This window comes from Thermobia domestica, chromosome 2, assembly GCF_964235325.1.
Source record: "Thermobia domestica chromosome 2, izTheDome1.hap1.1, whole genome shotgun sequence".
NCBI classification, from domain to species: Eukaryota; Metazoa; Arthropoda; class Insecta; order Zygentoma; family Lepismatidae; genus Thermobia; species Thermobia domestica.
The window spans coordinates 27,016,933-27,032,762 of NC_137455.1; the positions used below are offsets into that span (position 1 = coordinate 27,016,933).

Here is a 15,830-nt window from a genome sequence, read left to right on the forward strand (position 1 = left end):
GTTCTTACAGTGGGTCTACTTCTATTTGTTTCTATCAAGTACATTACTAATTAAGAGTAAATTAAAATGTTACATTGAATTACCATGTCAGTTTTAGTTTCTTGAGAGGGAACAGTTTAAGGCCAGAGAAGTTTGGAGGGGAAGTACTTTTGCACTTCCGAAGAAGAATACTTGCACATTAATTGAGCTACATTATATTACATGTCTAATCGCCGGCGAAATCGCCTGAAGGCAACCGCCCCTTTGTATCTCCTCTAATATCCTCACCGTTTCCATTTTTAATTAGTTTGCTATCCCACATAGCAAATCGTGTCCACTGTTAGGTATTTATCTTGTCGAGATTTTATCCTGTCGAGAGAGACGAAATGTCTACAAAATTTTCATATAGTTTCAATGGGATTTCCTGTCAAACAAGAATATTTGGATGTCCACATGTCATGCTGACATTATCACACAAAATGCATAGAAATGACTTACAGGAGATTTCTCTTTCTGGAAAATGAGAGACGTATTAATTTTTACGGCACTTTGTTGACAAAAACTGGACGTCCTATAGATACCCGGACATTTTATGACTGACCGGTCATTCGAGAGAAATATCTGTACTATATTATATTTTTACAGTTCAGTTGTACTTCAACTTACCTTTCCAAACATTGAAAGTCCGCTTTGTTCCTCATAAATCTTTGAAATGAAGTTTTCTTCTTCTTCAGCAGTTGAAGAATCTGCCCTAGCGAAAATGGGAGTAGATAAGCGACAAGATTTTATAACTGATGGCATAGAATCATTGTTATCTTACATACCATTTATCAATAAATACACTATACATTTCCTCTACTGTCATAAGTGATGAAGGATTGACATTGCGGTTATAAGATCGGGTCAGGGACGGATTAAAGCTTTTTGAGCCCTAGAGCCGACTATTTCAAGGGGGCCCTACGTTACGAATAATTCCAGCGCATTTTTTTTTTTTTTTTTTTTTTTTTTTTTTTTTTTTTTGCTGCCTTCCACAGCCTCATAGGCTTATCGAAACATCGAGAATTATGCTGTAATGTTTTAATATGCTCCAGGTTTATAATAATTAGTTTAATTAAATTCATTATTAACAGTTAAATGCTCGTAAATGCTCATGTGCTGCGGTGTAACACATAAATGTCAAATACAAACCAAATGGTCATCAGTCACTGTAAAAACACTAATAGAGTAAAGGAGATTTAGAAAACCTCCTAGATTTGCTTTAAGTAATGACAGAGATATTTCAAAGGAATTGTCACTTAAGCTAATAATTTGGTTTGTTATAGAGGCCCAAAATAGCTCACTCCGTCACAAAATACGTATCGTGAAGACGCTAATGGAAGAAGACTTAAATCTAGCGATATCGCGAGCGTAGCGAGTGGGAAAAAATTACCGTCGGTCTAAAGCCTATAGTACAATTATTTGATAGCTATATTTTAGTATTAAAGAGAGGAATTTTTGGGGCCCCTCAGCCTAGAGGCCCTGGAGCTTGGGCTCCATTGGCTCCACCCTTAATCCGATCCTGGATCGGGATTATGACAAAGTAGTGTGTGACACATAAAGGAGAAGGGTTTCGAGATCTATACTGATTAAATATCAGAATTGATATCATCAATGTACTCTTTAAACTAGTACGAAATTAATCCTTTATTTACGAAAGATGAATAAATATTGGATTGAAGGTAATTATAAATAAGTATTTTAGTTTAACGTCCCACGATTATGCCCTTTCGGCTAAGGGAGACAATGATTAAGCAAGTGAATGATGATGGAAGAATAGGTGGAATGAGAAAGTGGGAGAAAATGGGAATACCGCGAGAAAACCCACGGGCACTATGTTATCCACCACAAACTTACTTGGCTGTTGATTAAAGGTAATTATGGTGTATAATAGTTCTAAACAGGTAATCGTCCAGATAATTATGAAAGTTGACATACAGTTATACCTCAAGGAAGATCTTAGAACTAATCATAATCCATTATACTTAATAAAAGTAAATGTATTTATAAATTCCATTTCTTTCTCTTGCTTATCATCTATGTGTATCACATTTAACAATTCTATATATACTATCTGAAATATAATACTAACATATACTGTATTATAGTGTATAATGTATAATTGCGCATGACATATAGACGTACATAAATGACACTCTATACTACTCATTTTCTAAAATCCAAAAAACCTAATTGGTTAGTATACATAATATTTATCCACAATATGAATCCTTTGGTACTCAGAAATTACCTCTCATTTTGCACCGCTATTGGGCAGCTTCATTACACGCCTGTGCCCTATCATACCTGGCACACTACAGATGATCACCTAACTCACAACTTAAAGAAATTACATAGTCGCTGCACTCTCATCATGAGTATGGTGCACAAACTATAGACTTGTCCATTGTTTCGACTACTATCTGTATATGCTCCTGTCGTATCAATTTGTAGAAAATGGTATTCTTTTTTATCAATAAAGGAATAGTTTCACTAACTGTTACAACATTGACTCTTTTCTGCTTTAATTCCCTTCGAATTATTGCTCATTCTTAAGATTTTGTAGATTATGAACATGATCGTGCACAAGAGAAAGTCTAGGAAATTTCTGTACCACAGTTATTTTATCCTTATTACTATACTTTGAAAATGAGCAGTGAATTTATTTATTATGTGTTTGATTATTTGAAAATTATTTTAGAATATTATAAATACATATTCGTAATCTTTAAACATAACATTCAGCTATGCTACAACTAGAAAATATGTTAATTTCTATTGTATACTACACTTAAGACATTCTTTAATTATTATTACTCACCAAGGCGTATTACAATTGTGCGTTAATGTTACGTATCTTACTCCCAGTTGATAGAACATCCGAAGAACTGCAAGACTACTGCCCAACGAATGACCACCTTCAACACCAATCAAACTGGCCATTAGTCCAGATTTATGGGCATCTTCTATACCTAGTATAATAAAAGAAATATATCTGTAAGGAACATGATTTTGGAAAGTTAATTGATTGAATTGAATATTCATAAAAACGAGTGAGTAGTGATCCTTACTTTAAAACTATTAGGGTAATACTTACTTTTCGTCTTCCGAGATTTGTGTGTGTTTGCGTGTGTATGTGTCACACCCTAAAATGGTTTCATATCGGTATCCCATGAGAAAAATTAGCTCAATTGAATAATATTGTAAAATTGTGTCTCTTAGGAAAGAGTTAAAAGATGTTACACAGGAATTTGGACTTTCCCATAACCTTTTATCATGAATTAAGAGGAAACCAATGACCAAGCATAATCAGGCCTTAGATAGGGGGATAAAGATTTCTCAGAGACTAGGCGTCTTAGAGAGTAGTGGTTGATCAGTCGGTAAAGACTGATGTGTGATGAACAGGCTTCTTTTATACCTGAAATGTCGGCTGAATCCGTTGATCTTCATCACTTCACGATCTTTGGCGATGGTTGATGACGTATGCTTCGTGGCTGTCGTCTGAAGTGTGTTTACAGCCACCACGTTGTGTTGGGAGCACATGTGGGGCCTTGCAATATTAAATGTAGCCTCAAGCAACCTCAAGTCTTGAATGCATTTACAGTATACAATAACAGGCGGAGATATCTTGCAAGTTCGATAGACAGTTATAAGTTAATAAACATATATTATTAAGGTAGTAACTATTTTATGATTAAGAATAAATTGCCAATGACATCAGATATATATATGTTTATGGCAAAAGGCTACTCCTATACAATATGTCACATGATCCACTTTCTATTAAAAATTTCCAACCTGATCAAATATAGCAGACTTCAAAATAGTAACGATAACAACATAGATATATAAGATGTGAAACTATCTCTATATCTCCGTCCAAGATATGCAGTCACTTCCTCTAACCGTTCCAAACGTACAAGATACTTTTGGCTCATATGTATGCTGGAAACGCATTGAGAATTTAAGTTCGCTTGTAGCACTATTTAACATTACTCACTTGAGATAATCTTTCTCTTGATTTACTTTGATCTGATGTGGAACCATTTTACGGAATGAGACTCAAAACAACTCGAACGTCGAACAAAAAAAGATCACTTTGATATACATATATCGCTACTATTCAAATTTAAATAACCACGAATTTGAATACTCAAAAAATATTATTTTACCCTAATTATATAACACTAATATTCCTATAAACATATGAAATAATGGCATATATCAGCACTGTTAACTTTCTTGTGATCACCAATTGGATTATTTGAAATATATTATTTTTGAATACATTATTTTTGAATATTATTTTTCTTTCAGTAACAACATACTAGAAAATTAGAGCATTTTATCTTCGAATGTGCTATTTCAAAATATCTTAGCAATGTTATCTGCCAGTAATGATGTACCAGAATGATTACTTTCTTCAACTGAAGAAATTGGAGAGATTATGCGATTTGAAACCTTATACGTAGTAGGTTTACACAGGGAATTAAAACATTACAGATTTACTGTAAACCTATCGTAGATATACTTAGATTCTCTTGTTAATCTTAGTTTATTTTACAACGGTGTATTGTCATTGTCATTATCAATCTGTACCTGTTTATGAAAAGGATCAGAGACGTAATAGCTGAGCAGTTATGCAAAAAAAGGAAGATAAAAAGAAATGTCTTGAGGTTGCTAGGTAAAAAAAAATAATAGAGAAATGTGTGAAGAAAGTGAGAAGTAGGTAACGATTATTGAATGTAAGGTGGTGAGACTTCTTTTGAAGATAAAAAGGTAAAATCTAGTTACCCTCGAAAAGGATTGTACTAATTTGTTAGTATAATAATTCTTTTCGAGGGTAACTAGATTTTACCATTTTATTTTCAAAAGAAGTTTCACCACCTTACATTCAATAATCGTTACCTACTTCTCACTTTCTTCACATATATCTCTATTATTTTTTTTACCTAGCCACCTCTAGACATTTCTTTTTATTTTCCTTTTTTTGCATAACTGCTCAGCTATTACGCCTCTGATCCTTTTCATAAACAGGTACAGATTGACAATGACAATGACAATACGCCGTTGTATAATGTCGCCCTGAACGGGAATTCCGCAGTAGCTTTACTATGAAGGAAAGAACCCTGGATTAATCATTACAGAACATTCACTTTTCCTTTTCGAGGGTAACTAGATTTTACCTTTTTATTTTCAAAAGAAGTCTCACCACCTTACATTCAATAATCGTTACCTACTTCTCACTTTCTTCACACATATCTCTATTATTTTTTTTACCTAGCAACCTCAAGACATTTCTTTTTATCTTCCTTTTTTTTTTGCATAACTGCTCAGCTATTACGCCTCTGATCCTTTTCATAAACAGGTACAGATTGACAATGACAATGACAATACACCGTTGCAATTTTGTGAATCTTTCTTCATAAAGAATCTACAGGGTGGCCAGAAAGTCCCTTTACACTCGAACAAAATGCATGTAATAGTGTAAAATATACATTTAAGATGTGTGCCTTCCATCCTTATCATCGATGTGGCAACAGTGCTTCTCACGTGAATTGCCACGTGACTGCACGCAGAGGGAGGATAATAATGTTTGTGCTTTGACCAGTTCATTGTTTCTCCTTTTTGTGTTTGGTGAATAACAATGGCACATACCAGTGACTACACTTTAGAGGAACGTGGATCCCAAATTCATCAGTCTTTCATTTTTGGCCGCCTCGAAGTCCGGAACCTACGACACCAGATAGCATCTGTGGGGTATCATCAAATCGCAAGTCAGGAAAAAGCGGTATGGGGGAAATGAATCTTTGTGGGTAATTGTGCTTGAAGCTTTCCAGCTTGTGACGCCGCACCTGCTAAAGCAGATGAGTAGAAGAACATGGAAGCCTAACAAACTGTACAAGGGTAATGTAGGTGTACATACGGACGTTTTGACAAATAACTGTAAGCAGTGGCGTGCTGTGGAAAATCAGCCTCATGGCACGGTACTAACTGTAACTATTATTAATGTAGAGATGATAAACTTGCATGAATAAACAGACTTTCTGGCCACCCTGTATATAACACAGATTGACTTCAATTATACTATTCTTAATCATTACCTCTTTCCGGGTAACTTTTATGAAATTAGGCATATGCAACATTTTATAACTTCGTTGCCCAACAAGAAGGTTCAACCAATATTCTCTTCGTATAATGGTATATTCAAATATCCCAACAGGGGCTCCTTCGTGGCTAGGTGGTTAGCATATGCGCCTTTGGCGCGGGAGTTCCGGGTTCGATTCCCGGCGGGAGCTCACGTGGTTCGGATTCCACGTTAATCAGTAGATCCACGTCTCATATAGTCTCGCTGCTGGAAAGGGACGTTAAACTCAAAATCAACTCAACTCAAATATCCGAACAATGTTATTTTCGAATAATGATATGTTAGAAATCTGAAAAGTATTGTATTCGAATAATGACATATTTGAAAATCTGAACTTTCTCTTCGGATAATACCATACTAGAAAAATCGAATAATATTTTATTCGACTATTGGCTTATTCAAAGATATATTAGAACACATAAGTACTATTATCCTTCAATAATTATACAGGATGTCCCAAGAGGAAGGGACAATGCATTGAAAAATAGTAGTATGGGTGATTCTAAGAAAGAAAGTTTATATAAACATAGGTCCTGATCTCGACGGTTTGAGACCTAAAGGTTGTGAGCCATTGTTAACTTTATATTGCATATTGGTCACATTGTAGTTATTCTACGGAGGTGGGTCATAGCAGATTTGAAAGGTGATGGAATGGCCTTTTCAACGGTATGCAACATGCGGCAATGGTGTCTTTGTAAGATAAGTTATTGAGAGATATTTGGGAATCAGTGTTTCCATCCAATTTCTTTAATAACCTTAATTTTCCCAAATTTCATTCAATGGTTTCCCTTCCAAAGGTACCACTACTACAAGTTGCATACCGTTCGAAAGGCCATTCCGTCGTCTTTCAAATCCGCTATATTTCACCTCTATAGAATAACAACAGGGTGAGAAATACTCCACATAGAGTCAAAAATGGTTCACAGCCTGTAGCTCTCAAACCGTTGAGATTAGGACCAATGTTCATATGAACTTTTTTGCTTAGAATTACCCATACTACAATCTCCTAAAATGTTGACCCTTCCTCCTGGGATACATTGTACAGTATATTACATTGGTCTAAAAATACTATCCTCGAATAATTACGTTTAAGAATATTCTAACAACACTGTTTTAGAACAATCATATTATGATAAAAAAAGGCCTTGTGTCCATCTTAAACACAAACTAAATACAACTTTCTTACAAGGCTGTCTATAATGTTTATTATAGTTGGAAAATAGTCTGAAGAAGAAAGTGATATACTTCCGAAATTGTAACATTTTTAATTAATTTATAGAAAGTTGTATTTAGTTTGTGTTTAAGAGAACAATCATATATTATAATACAAAAACGATTTTAATTATTTATTAAAAGGACTTGTTTAAATTATAGAACAAAATAACTATTTGATTATTTGCCTAAAAATGTATAAACAGTTCGCTTAATTATTATTGAAGTAAGAGCTTTCTTAATTATTACTCCAATACTAGACAATAGTTTGAACAGTTTCTACAAGAATCTAATAGCTTAAATATCATTGACATTTGCTCTACATTATATAGCCTAAAAGGAATACCTTGTATAGTTAGGACTGAACGAGAGCTGTAAATTATCTTTCAAGGTGAGTTTTCTATATATTTTTTCTTATAGGCCTATTTCATGTAGATGTCTTCTGTGAAGCTTTCATTCAGTCTGAGAGTTATAGCATGAAAATGGCTAACGAGGAAGAAACCAGCGTTGCCAACTTCGGAGAACAAAATTATCGATTTTCGTCCTTAAAATTATCGTATATTACAAAAAAAATTATCGTATATTCGTTGTGTCGTGATAATTGTAGAAATAAGTATAGTACTACTAGTAATAGCAATAATATATAATAAACTTATCTAGTAATCTTCAGTTTCGAACTCCACATCGGTGTCACTATCCATTATCATACTTAATTACGCAAAGTAATTACGTGATACGTAATTTCACTTGCAACAGAACGATTCTAACTTCTTTGTTTTTCACATCCAAACAAAGGCGCTAACATTCACGTGAGCGAATAATAGAGCCATCTATCATGAACAAACAATATTGCCACCTCCACGTAAATGTGATGGATGCAGGAATGCAGGGTTACCAATTCTCAAATCGTTATTGATTTATTTTGGCGAGAATGACTTAAAAATGTGTGTTATAATTCTTTAATGCACACCTACAATTCATTTACACATTCAAAAACTGCTAAAAAAAAGTGCCCGTTCTAAAATTATCGTATATTCACCTATTATCGCAAGGGCATTATCGTATATCGTATGAAGGCTTAAATTATCGTATATCACGATAAATTATCGTATGGTTGACAACCCTGGAAGAAACTGTTCAGATTTATATACAAAAGCACGAAGCGCTTCAGCCGATAGTCATACTTTAAACATTGGCTGGAGTTGACGATTTTATACTTATAGTATGCGATAAACGCCACTAGAGTGAAACGATTTTATACATTAGTGATATCTCCAGCACAAAACCGTAACTTGAATAGCCCATATTTTAAACTGTAGGCGTTTTTTTAAAATATGATTAACCATTTTTAACAGTTAGAAATAGGATAAAGATTCTTCATACATCCTGTATATCTAGCCCACAATCTATATTATAATTTTATTTGGTCTAGGAATTAATTCGTGCGGGTGGACAAGAGATGGCGCAACGAACGGAGCGTCCCACAGTTCCGTGTATCCACACATGTGTTGCAAACCCCTGTCATCGCGTATCGTTCGTAGTATAGGGCAGTGGATTAAAGCGTCAACAACACCAGTTTGTAGTTAAGTGAACATGGCGCAATTTGTGCCTGATAAAGTGTTTTTGCGGGGTGTCCTGCTGCATTACTTTAACATGCAGAAAAGTGCGACTGAAAGTCATCGTATTTTGGTGGAAGTGTATGGTGACCATGCTCTAGCTGAGCGAACGTGTCAGAAGTGGTTTGCTCGGTTTAGAAGTGGTGATTTCGGCTTGGCAGACCAAGAGCGAGCTGGACAGCCAAAAAAATTTCAAGACGAAGAATTGACAGCATTGCTCGAGCAGGATTCGTGTCAAACGCAGGAACAACTTGCAGCAGCATTAGGCGTTGATCAAACAACAGTCTCCAAACGCTTGAAAGCCATGGGAATGATTCAAAAGATGTCACATTGGGTTCCACATGAATTGAAAGACAGAGACGTTGAAAGACGAAAAACCATTTGCGAATTGCTGCTTCAACGACAGAGCAGAAAGGGGTTTCTGCATCGAATTATTACGGGTGATGAGAAGTGGATCCATTACGAGAACCCTAAACGAAAAAAGGCCTGGGTGAAACCAAGTGAACCAGGTCCATCACAACCAAAACGAGATATTCACTGTGCAAAGGTTATGCTGTGCATATAGTGGGATATGAAAGGTGTGGTGTACTATGAGCTGCTGCAACCGGGTGAAACTATGAATGGAGAACGTTATCGACGACAATTAATGCGTTTGAAGCAAGCTCTGGCCAGAACACGACCAGAATGGGAGAACAGACATGATAAACTTATTGTTCAACATGATAACGCTCGCCCACATGTCGCAAAACCGGTCAAAACCTATTTAGAAAATGTCGGATGGGAAGTTTCACCAGACGTTGCTCCTTCGGTCTACTACTTGTTCGATTGCATGAACAACGATTTGATTGGACAGCGGTTTACTTCTTCAGAAGATATCGAAACATGGGTCTCTGACTGGATCGCTTCCAAGGATGAGGACTTCTTTCGCCACGGAATCCGTGCATTGCCTGACAGATGGGCGAAAGTGGTGGCTAGCGATGGACAATATTTTTCTTAAGGTATTTATGTATTTTGTGTTTGTACTACAGCTTCAATGTGTGCGTACCAACCGCACGAATTAATTCCTAGACCAAATACAAACTATAATTGAACAAATTATTTTCGATAGGGTACCCTTCCATCTCCAATGTTTTTGTTAAATTGATCTTTAGTGGCTTCTGAATCTATGGAATGACCTTTGATTGATTAAGAGTTTGCCCAAACGAGGATGTCTTTGGTAGAAATCACAATATAAAGTTAGTCGTATCCATATAAACAAGAATTTTACGAGTGATCCAAAAAATGGATCAAAAGATTGCAATCTTAGCCAATAATTTGGTTTTGAGTCAGGGACAACAAAATATTTGAACTGCCCCTATTTTTCTTTTCACAGGGCTTTCATTCCCATCCATGGATGGGCGGGCCGCAGACGGTTATGCCGTCTCTATGGCCAGTGATTGAATAAAAGGTTTGACAAATTTATATGAGAAAGTTCTCAGGCTGTTATGCAAAATTAAGATGCAAATACGTCATCTAATAAAGAGTTGGAGAAGTAAGTCGATTAGGGATGAGCGTTCAATGGTGCATAGATTGGAATGTGGTCGTGTACAGACGGTGGAAGCTAAACTGCAGAGATATCCATGTGTGGGATCATGGATTGTGGATGTGGCCGTAGTGGTGATAGATACGGCGAAGTGGGTTGTGCGTCTCAGGCGAATGTTCCTGTTCGTAAATGGCCAGTAGATGATCGAGAGGCGGGTATGCGTATCTGGGTTCCGTAGGTGTTTGGTCCAAGAGTTCGTTAAGTATAGGATGGGCATTCGAAATGCGCTGAAAGATGTAGCGGCTGCGAAGGCGTCGGAGATGAGGAAGAAGTGTAGGCATAGTGGTGCGTCGGTAGACCTCGGTAGTAGGTGTGTGCTGTGGTAGAGAGTATGCTATGCGGAGTGCACGGCGTTCGAGGATTTGGAGGCGTGCATAAAAGTTGGTAGTCGCTGATAGCCAGGCAAGATGGCCATGTGTCAGTGCCGGTCGGACGAAGACCTTATAGGTGTACAGAAGTAATTTAGCATATAGACTCCACGCAGTGCCTTTGAGATGTCGAAGGAGATTAATGCGACGGCGAATGTTGGCTTCCAAAGTACGAAGGTGGGCGTTCCATGTGAGATGGGTATCAAATGTGACCCCAAGGTATGTTAAGGTATTGTGGACCGGAAGAGGAGAGTCCAAGAGGGTAATCGTACGGAATAAGCACACCATATTAAGTTAAGTGATAGTTTGAGTTTGGCTATAATATATGAAATTCTCGAGATATGAGTCGTACAAGAAAATGTTTAATTGAATGAAATATATTGATTTTTTTGGATCAAGACCCACAAAATGTTTGACTGATTCTAAGTCGAGTTTTCGTATTTTTTTTTTTTTTTTTTTTTTTAACGGAATAAGCATATCATAGTGAGTTAACTGATAGTTTGTGTTGAGCTACACTATATATAGATTCCGAGATATGAGGCGTACAATAACATATTTGCCTGAAATATATTGGATCTTTTGATCCAAAAAAGAAAAAGAAATGAAATGAAATCTTTAAGTTTAATGTTCCACGGTTATGCCTGTTAGGTTAAAGGAGACGGTGGTAATGAGAAATGAGTGAAATGGTGGAATGAAGAAAGTGGGAGGAAAGGGGAGAATCCGGAGAAAACCCACGAGCACGGTGTTTGTCCACCACAAAGTCCACACGCAGCGAGCTGGGATCGAATCAGAGACTCCAAGCACCGGAGGTGAACGCTCTACCACTGAGCCTCTGATCCAAAAAGGAATATATCTATGTGTTCATTCACTTCTTTTGTAAAATTAGCAATTAAGTCCCATTCCATCCCAAAGACTGAGAAGTCGTTAAAGATCAATTTACAAAAATCTTAGATGGAAATATTTTCTTTTAAAAATAAGCTCTCCTTAATCTTTCAATAGTCTCCATAACATAGAACCCAAACTAATTTGGATTATTACATCATAAATTTGTTTAGTCTATGTATGATAACAATTGTTTACTAGTTTATTACATTTGCTTATCTTTTTATATATAAAGAACGTACCTCTTGTAACAGTAACTCTGTACCTTGTAACATTTAATATGTATTTGCAAATGTCACGCTATCTAATATTTCTACTTCAATACGACCACGCCTAGAATATTCGCCTTCACACACCTAAATGCGCACATCAACATCACATTAAAAACAACATAAAACAACGAAATGGTGTTATTATTTATTTAGCACTTTCAACCATAATCGCTTTAAGTTAATTAGAATATGTCTTTCAATTAGCAACATCTAGCTGCAATTCTTACGGATAAGTACGAAGTTAACAAAGAAATTAAACGAAGATTGGTGGAAAATAAATGCTGCGACCGATAAAAAAAAAAAAAATTGAAAAATGTTGCATTCGAAAAATCAAATGAAATGAGATGTTTAACGTCCCACAAATTTAACGGATGATTAAGGCAAGTGAATAATAATGCAAGAATAGGTGGGATTACAATGTGGGAGGAAGCGGGAGTACCCACGGACGCGATGTTGCCCACCATAAACTTTGTTTACCGGGATCGAACCAGCGACCCCACGCACCAAAGGCAAGCTCTGTACTACTGAGCCACTTTTCATCTCCGAGACTATGTGAGACATAGACCTAGAGTTCAAGACGGAATCTAAACCACCGAAATGCGTTCAAATGTCAACGCTTTTCTACAGCAATCGCACCTACAACCACGCGTAGTACAGGAGAGTACGCTATACACTAGTCCATCCGAGAGAGATAGATTCCCTACTAATATCAAGAAAGTGTCAATTAAAAATCTATAAGCCCATAGTGAATACAAGTTGACTACTGGACGAACGAGACAAACTAAAGGTAATTAAAAACAAAGTGCATACGACAAAAGATTGAAAAAACAATAAAAATAAACATAAATCCTGGAGTTAATACAAAATTTAGTAATGAAATACCTACAACGAAATTCTTACTATATATATACATACATACTATATATACATGTTATCAGAGTATAAGAATTACGAGATGAGTAAGATGGAATATCGCTGATATGGGAAACTGGCATAAAGTATATATAAAACTCTAATTGGGAAGCGGGGCCGCGGTGGCTCAGTGGTAGAGCGTTCACTTCTTGTGCTTGAGGTCCCGGGTTCGATCCCAGCCACCGCCAAGTGGACTTTGTGGTGGACAAACACCGTGTGCGTGGGTTTTCTCGGGGTTCTCCCGTTTCCTCCCACCTTCTTCATTCCACCATTTCATTCATCACTCATCATCACCGTCTCCTTTAGCCTAATCGGCATAACCGTGGGACGTAAAACTCAAAGATTTCATTTCATTTCTAACTGGGAAGCCTCTGAGTATGAGACACGTAAGTATAATTAGATGAAAATTAGATGTATTAAAAATATCTTGCATATACAAATATTATGTACAAATTCGGTTTTTATTGATTTCGCAAATTGTAGTACCAAATGTTATTCTGTTTTTGCAACAATTCATTCGTTAGGTCCTTAATCCAGGAAGTTACAGATAAATAGATAGATACATAGATAGATAATATTCTAATTCAAATAATCTTATGTATCTTTAGATGAATAAATAATAACTGTAAAAATTCGTTTTTTAAAATAGATACTATGTTCTGAACTTTTCATTACCGGAAGCGGTTTCAACATACACCACAATATACTCAATTCGTAGAGAGGAGTGTATTCCCAGCGGTTCATGTTGTTCTCGGAGATAGAGAATCAGAGCGCTACATCATCGATCGCTTGCAGCTGCCAATATTTTCTTAATTTACATATGCCATTTACATATCATCTTCACAGCGCTCGATGGGCTCTGCCCAAATCTTTTGTCTTTCGGGTTGCTGAAGAATTTAAGTGATAAGTAGCAGGCTGTTTACCAGGGGAAGCTGTTTCCAGAGATGAAAAAAAAAAAAGTTCTCCTTAAGAATGCAAACTTCTAAGTTGAAATCTTAAGAAAAGTTTAAAACAGGGAAATAACGTTATTCCAATAGTACAGGAGAAAAAAGTAATATCTAGAAACAATGCACAATATCATTTTTTTTTTTTTTTTTTTTGACACACTTACCACTTTTCTGGAAGATCCTAAAATACTTTTAGAACATACACGCAAGTGAAACCTCCATTTCAGGAGAATATTTAAAGAGTGAAATTTTTAAAATACCTTTTACTATTTCAGTGATTTGAACATTAAAACAATCTAGAGTTTGAACAAAATAGTGCGTAGCATTTGTTATTTAGGATGTTTTTCATACCATTTCATTATTTTGTGTATAATTTTAATTATACGAGGGGGAAGTTTAACATTTGTTATCCAAGATGTCTTCCATACGATTTCATTATTTTGTGTATAATTTTAATTATACGAGGGTGGATCCAAACTAAACCGGAAAATCTCCTTCTAAGTAAACTCCATTAGATGCGATGCAATTCTCCAGTCTTTTTTAAAGCATATCTCTGGAAATCTTCAACTTTGATATCGTCCAATGCTCTCTGCTAAACTCTTTTTACACCCTCCACATCATCGAAACGCCTCCCTTTTAGATATTTTCTTTCTCGGGAGTAGAAAAACGTCTCACGCGACTAGGTCTGGCAAATACGGAGGGTAGGGAACGATAGCCTACTCCTGAAAGCACAAATATCCAGATCCTGTGTGAGAAGGCGAGGAACAAACTTAGCGGAAACGCGTCTCTTTTGCAAATCCTCATTATAAATCCGCTGGCACGAGCTCCAACTGACTCCGATCATGAAACAACTATCCTTGTTTATTTATTTATTTATTTATTTATTTATTTATTTATTTATTTATTTTGTGAATTTGTTTTCAATGTTTTCGTTGTTTTGAGATGATAAAGAGCGCCCAGAATGAGCATGGTCTTCAACATTGATCTCATCATGTTAAAGCCGCTCAGGCTACTCGAAAACTTGTGTGCGCTCATAGCATCTTTCTTGAAAGCCTATTTAAAGCATTTGGTAACTTCCGTTACAAGCAAGAAGCAAATTTTCCCACATAGTTTTTCTTTCTTTAAATCTCTCATCACGATTTCGCAGTTGGCAAACGAGAACAGTTCGGTAAAACAACACTATAATTCAATATCAACCTATTACTAGAGATCTGCGGGTTAGGGCCTACAAAACACATATCACTTCGGGCCCGGGCTCGGGCAGGGCTGGGGCCGTAAATTTTTGAATATACAAGCATACTTCTCGGGCCTAATTTTGTAAATATACTGTACAACGATATGTATTGCACCATCCTTTCTGGAGAACTTTTAAAGCACAACTTGCAATATTAAACCTCTAATTGCTGTAAATAAAAATACAATTTTGCGTTATTAAGTTTGTGTAATTCGGGCTCATTTAATTATCACAAAAGCTCGGGGCGGGCTTGGGCCTAAATGCTAAAACATATTTCGAACTCGGGTCTGGCTAAAAATTCATTGTAAATTCACGGGCCGGGCTAAAAAATTCCGGCCCGTGCAATTTTCTACCTCCTACGCAGATGCCACTTGGACAACTGAATTGAGAAGGACTCTCCTAGACCTACCTAGCGGTAGAATTCTACTACGCCTAGGAATGACCGCGCACTTTCAGTCCGAATTTTTGGGTCCTCCCTCGTATATCTATATAAAACTATATATTAATTAAGACATGTTGAATAACATGCGTTGCGCACCGATTAATTACATTTTAGTCTAATGGATACGATAAATGTGATTGTATCCTTTTTTTTAACAGTTTGAAGAAAATGTTGTTTGTTTTTTTTATCGATGTCATCAA

At 36.2% G+C, this 15,830-nt stretch overlaps 1 protein-coding gene across 1 annotated transcript in view; it reads right to left on the reverse strand.

Annotated features, from left to right (window-relative positions):
* Nucleotides 1–15,830, reverse strand: part of LOC145671296 (dipeptidase 1-like) — a 408,614-nt gene that overhangs the window by 85,992 nt on the left and 306,792 nt on the right. The window contains exons 6-7 of the mRNA XM_081740265.1: nucleotides 2,837–2,987; nucleotides 646–730 (exon numbers count right to left, since the gene is read on the reverse strand). Of these exons, the coding sequence (XP_081596391.1) occupies nucleotides 646–730; nucleotides 2,837–2,987 (236 nt within the window). The remainder of the gene's footprint in view (nucleotides 1–645; nucleotides 731–2,836; nucleotides 2,988–15,830) is intronic.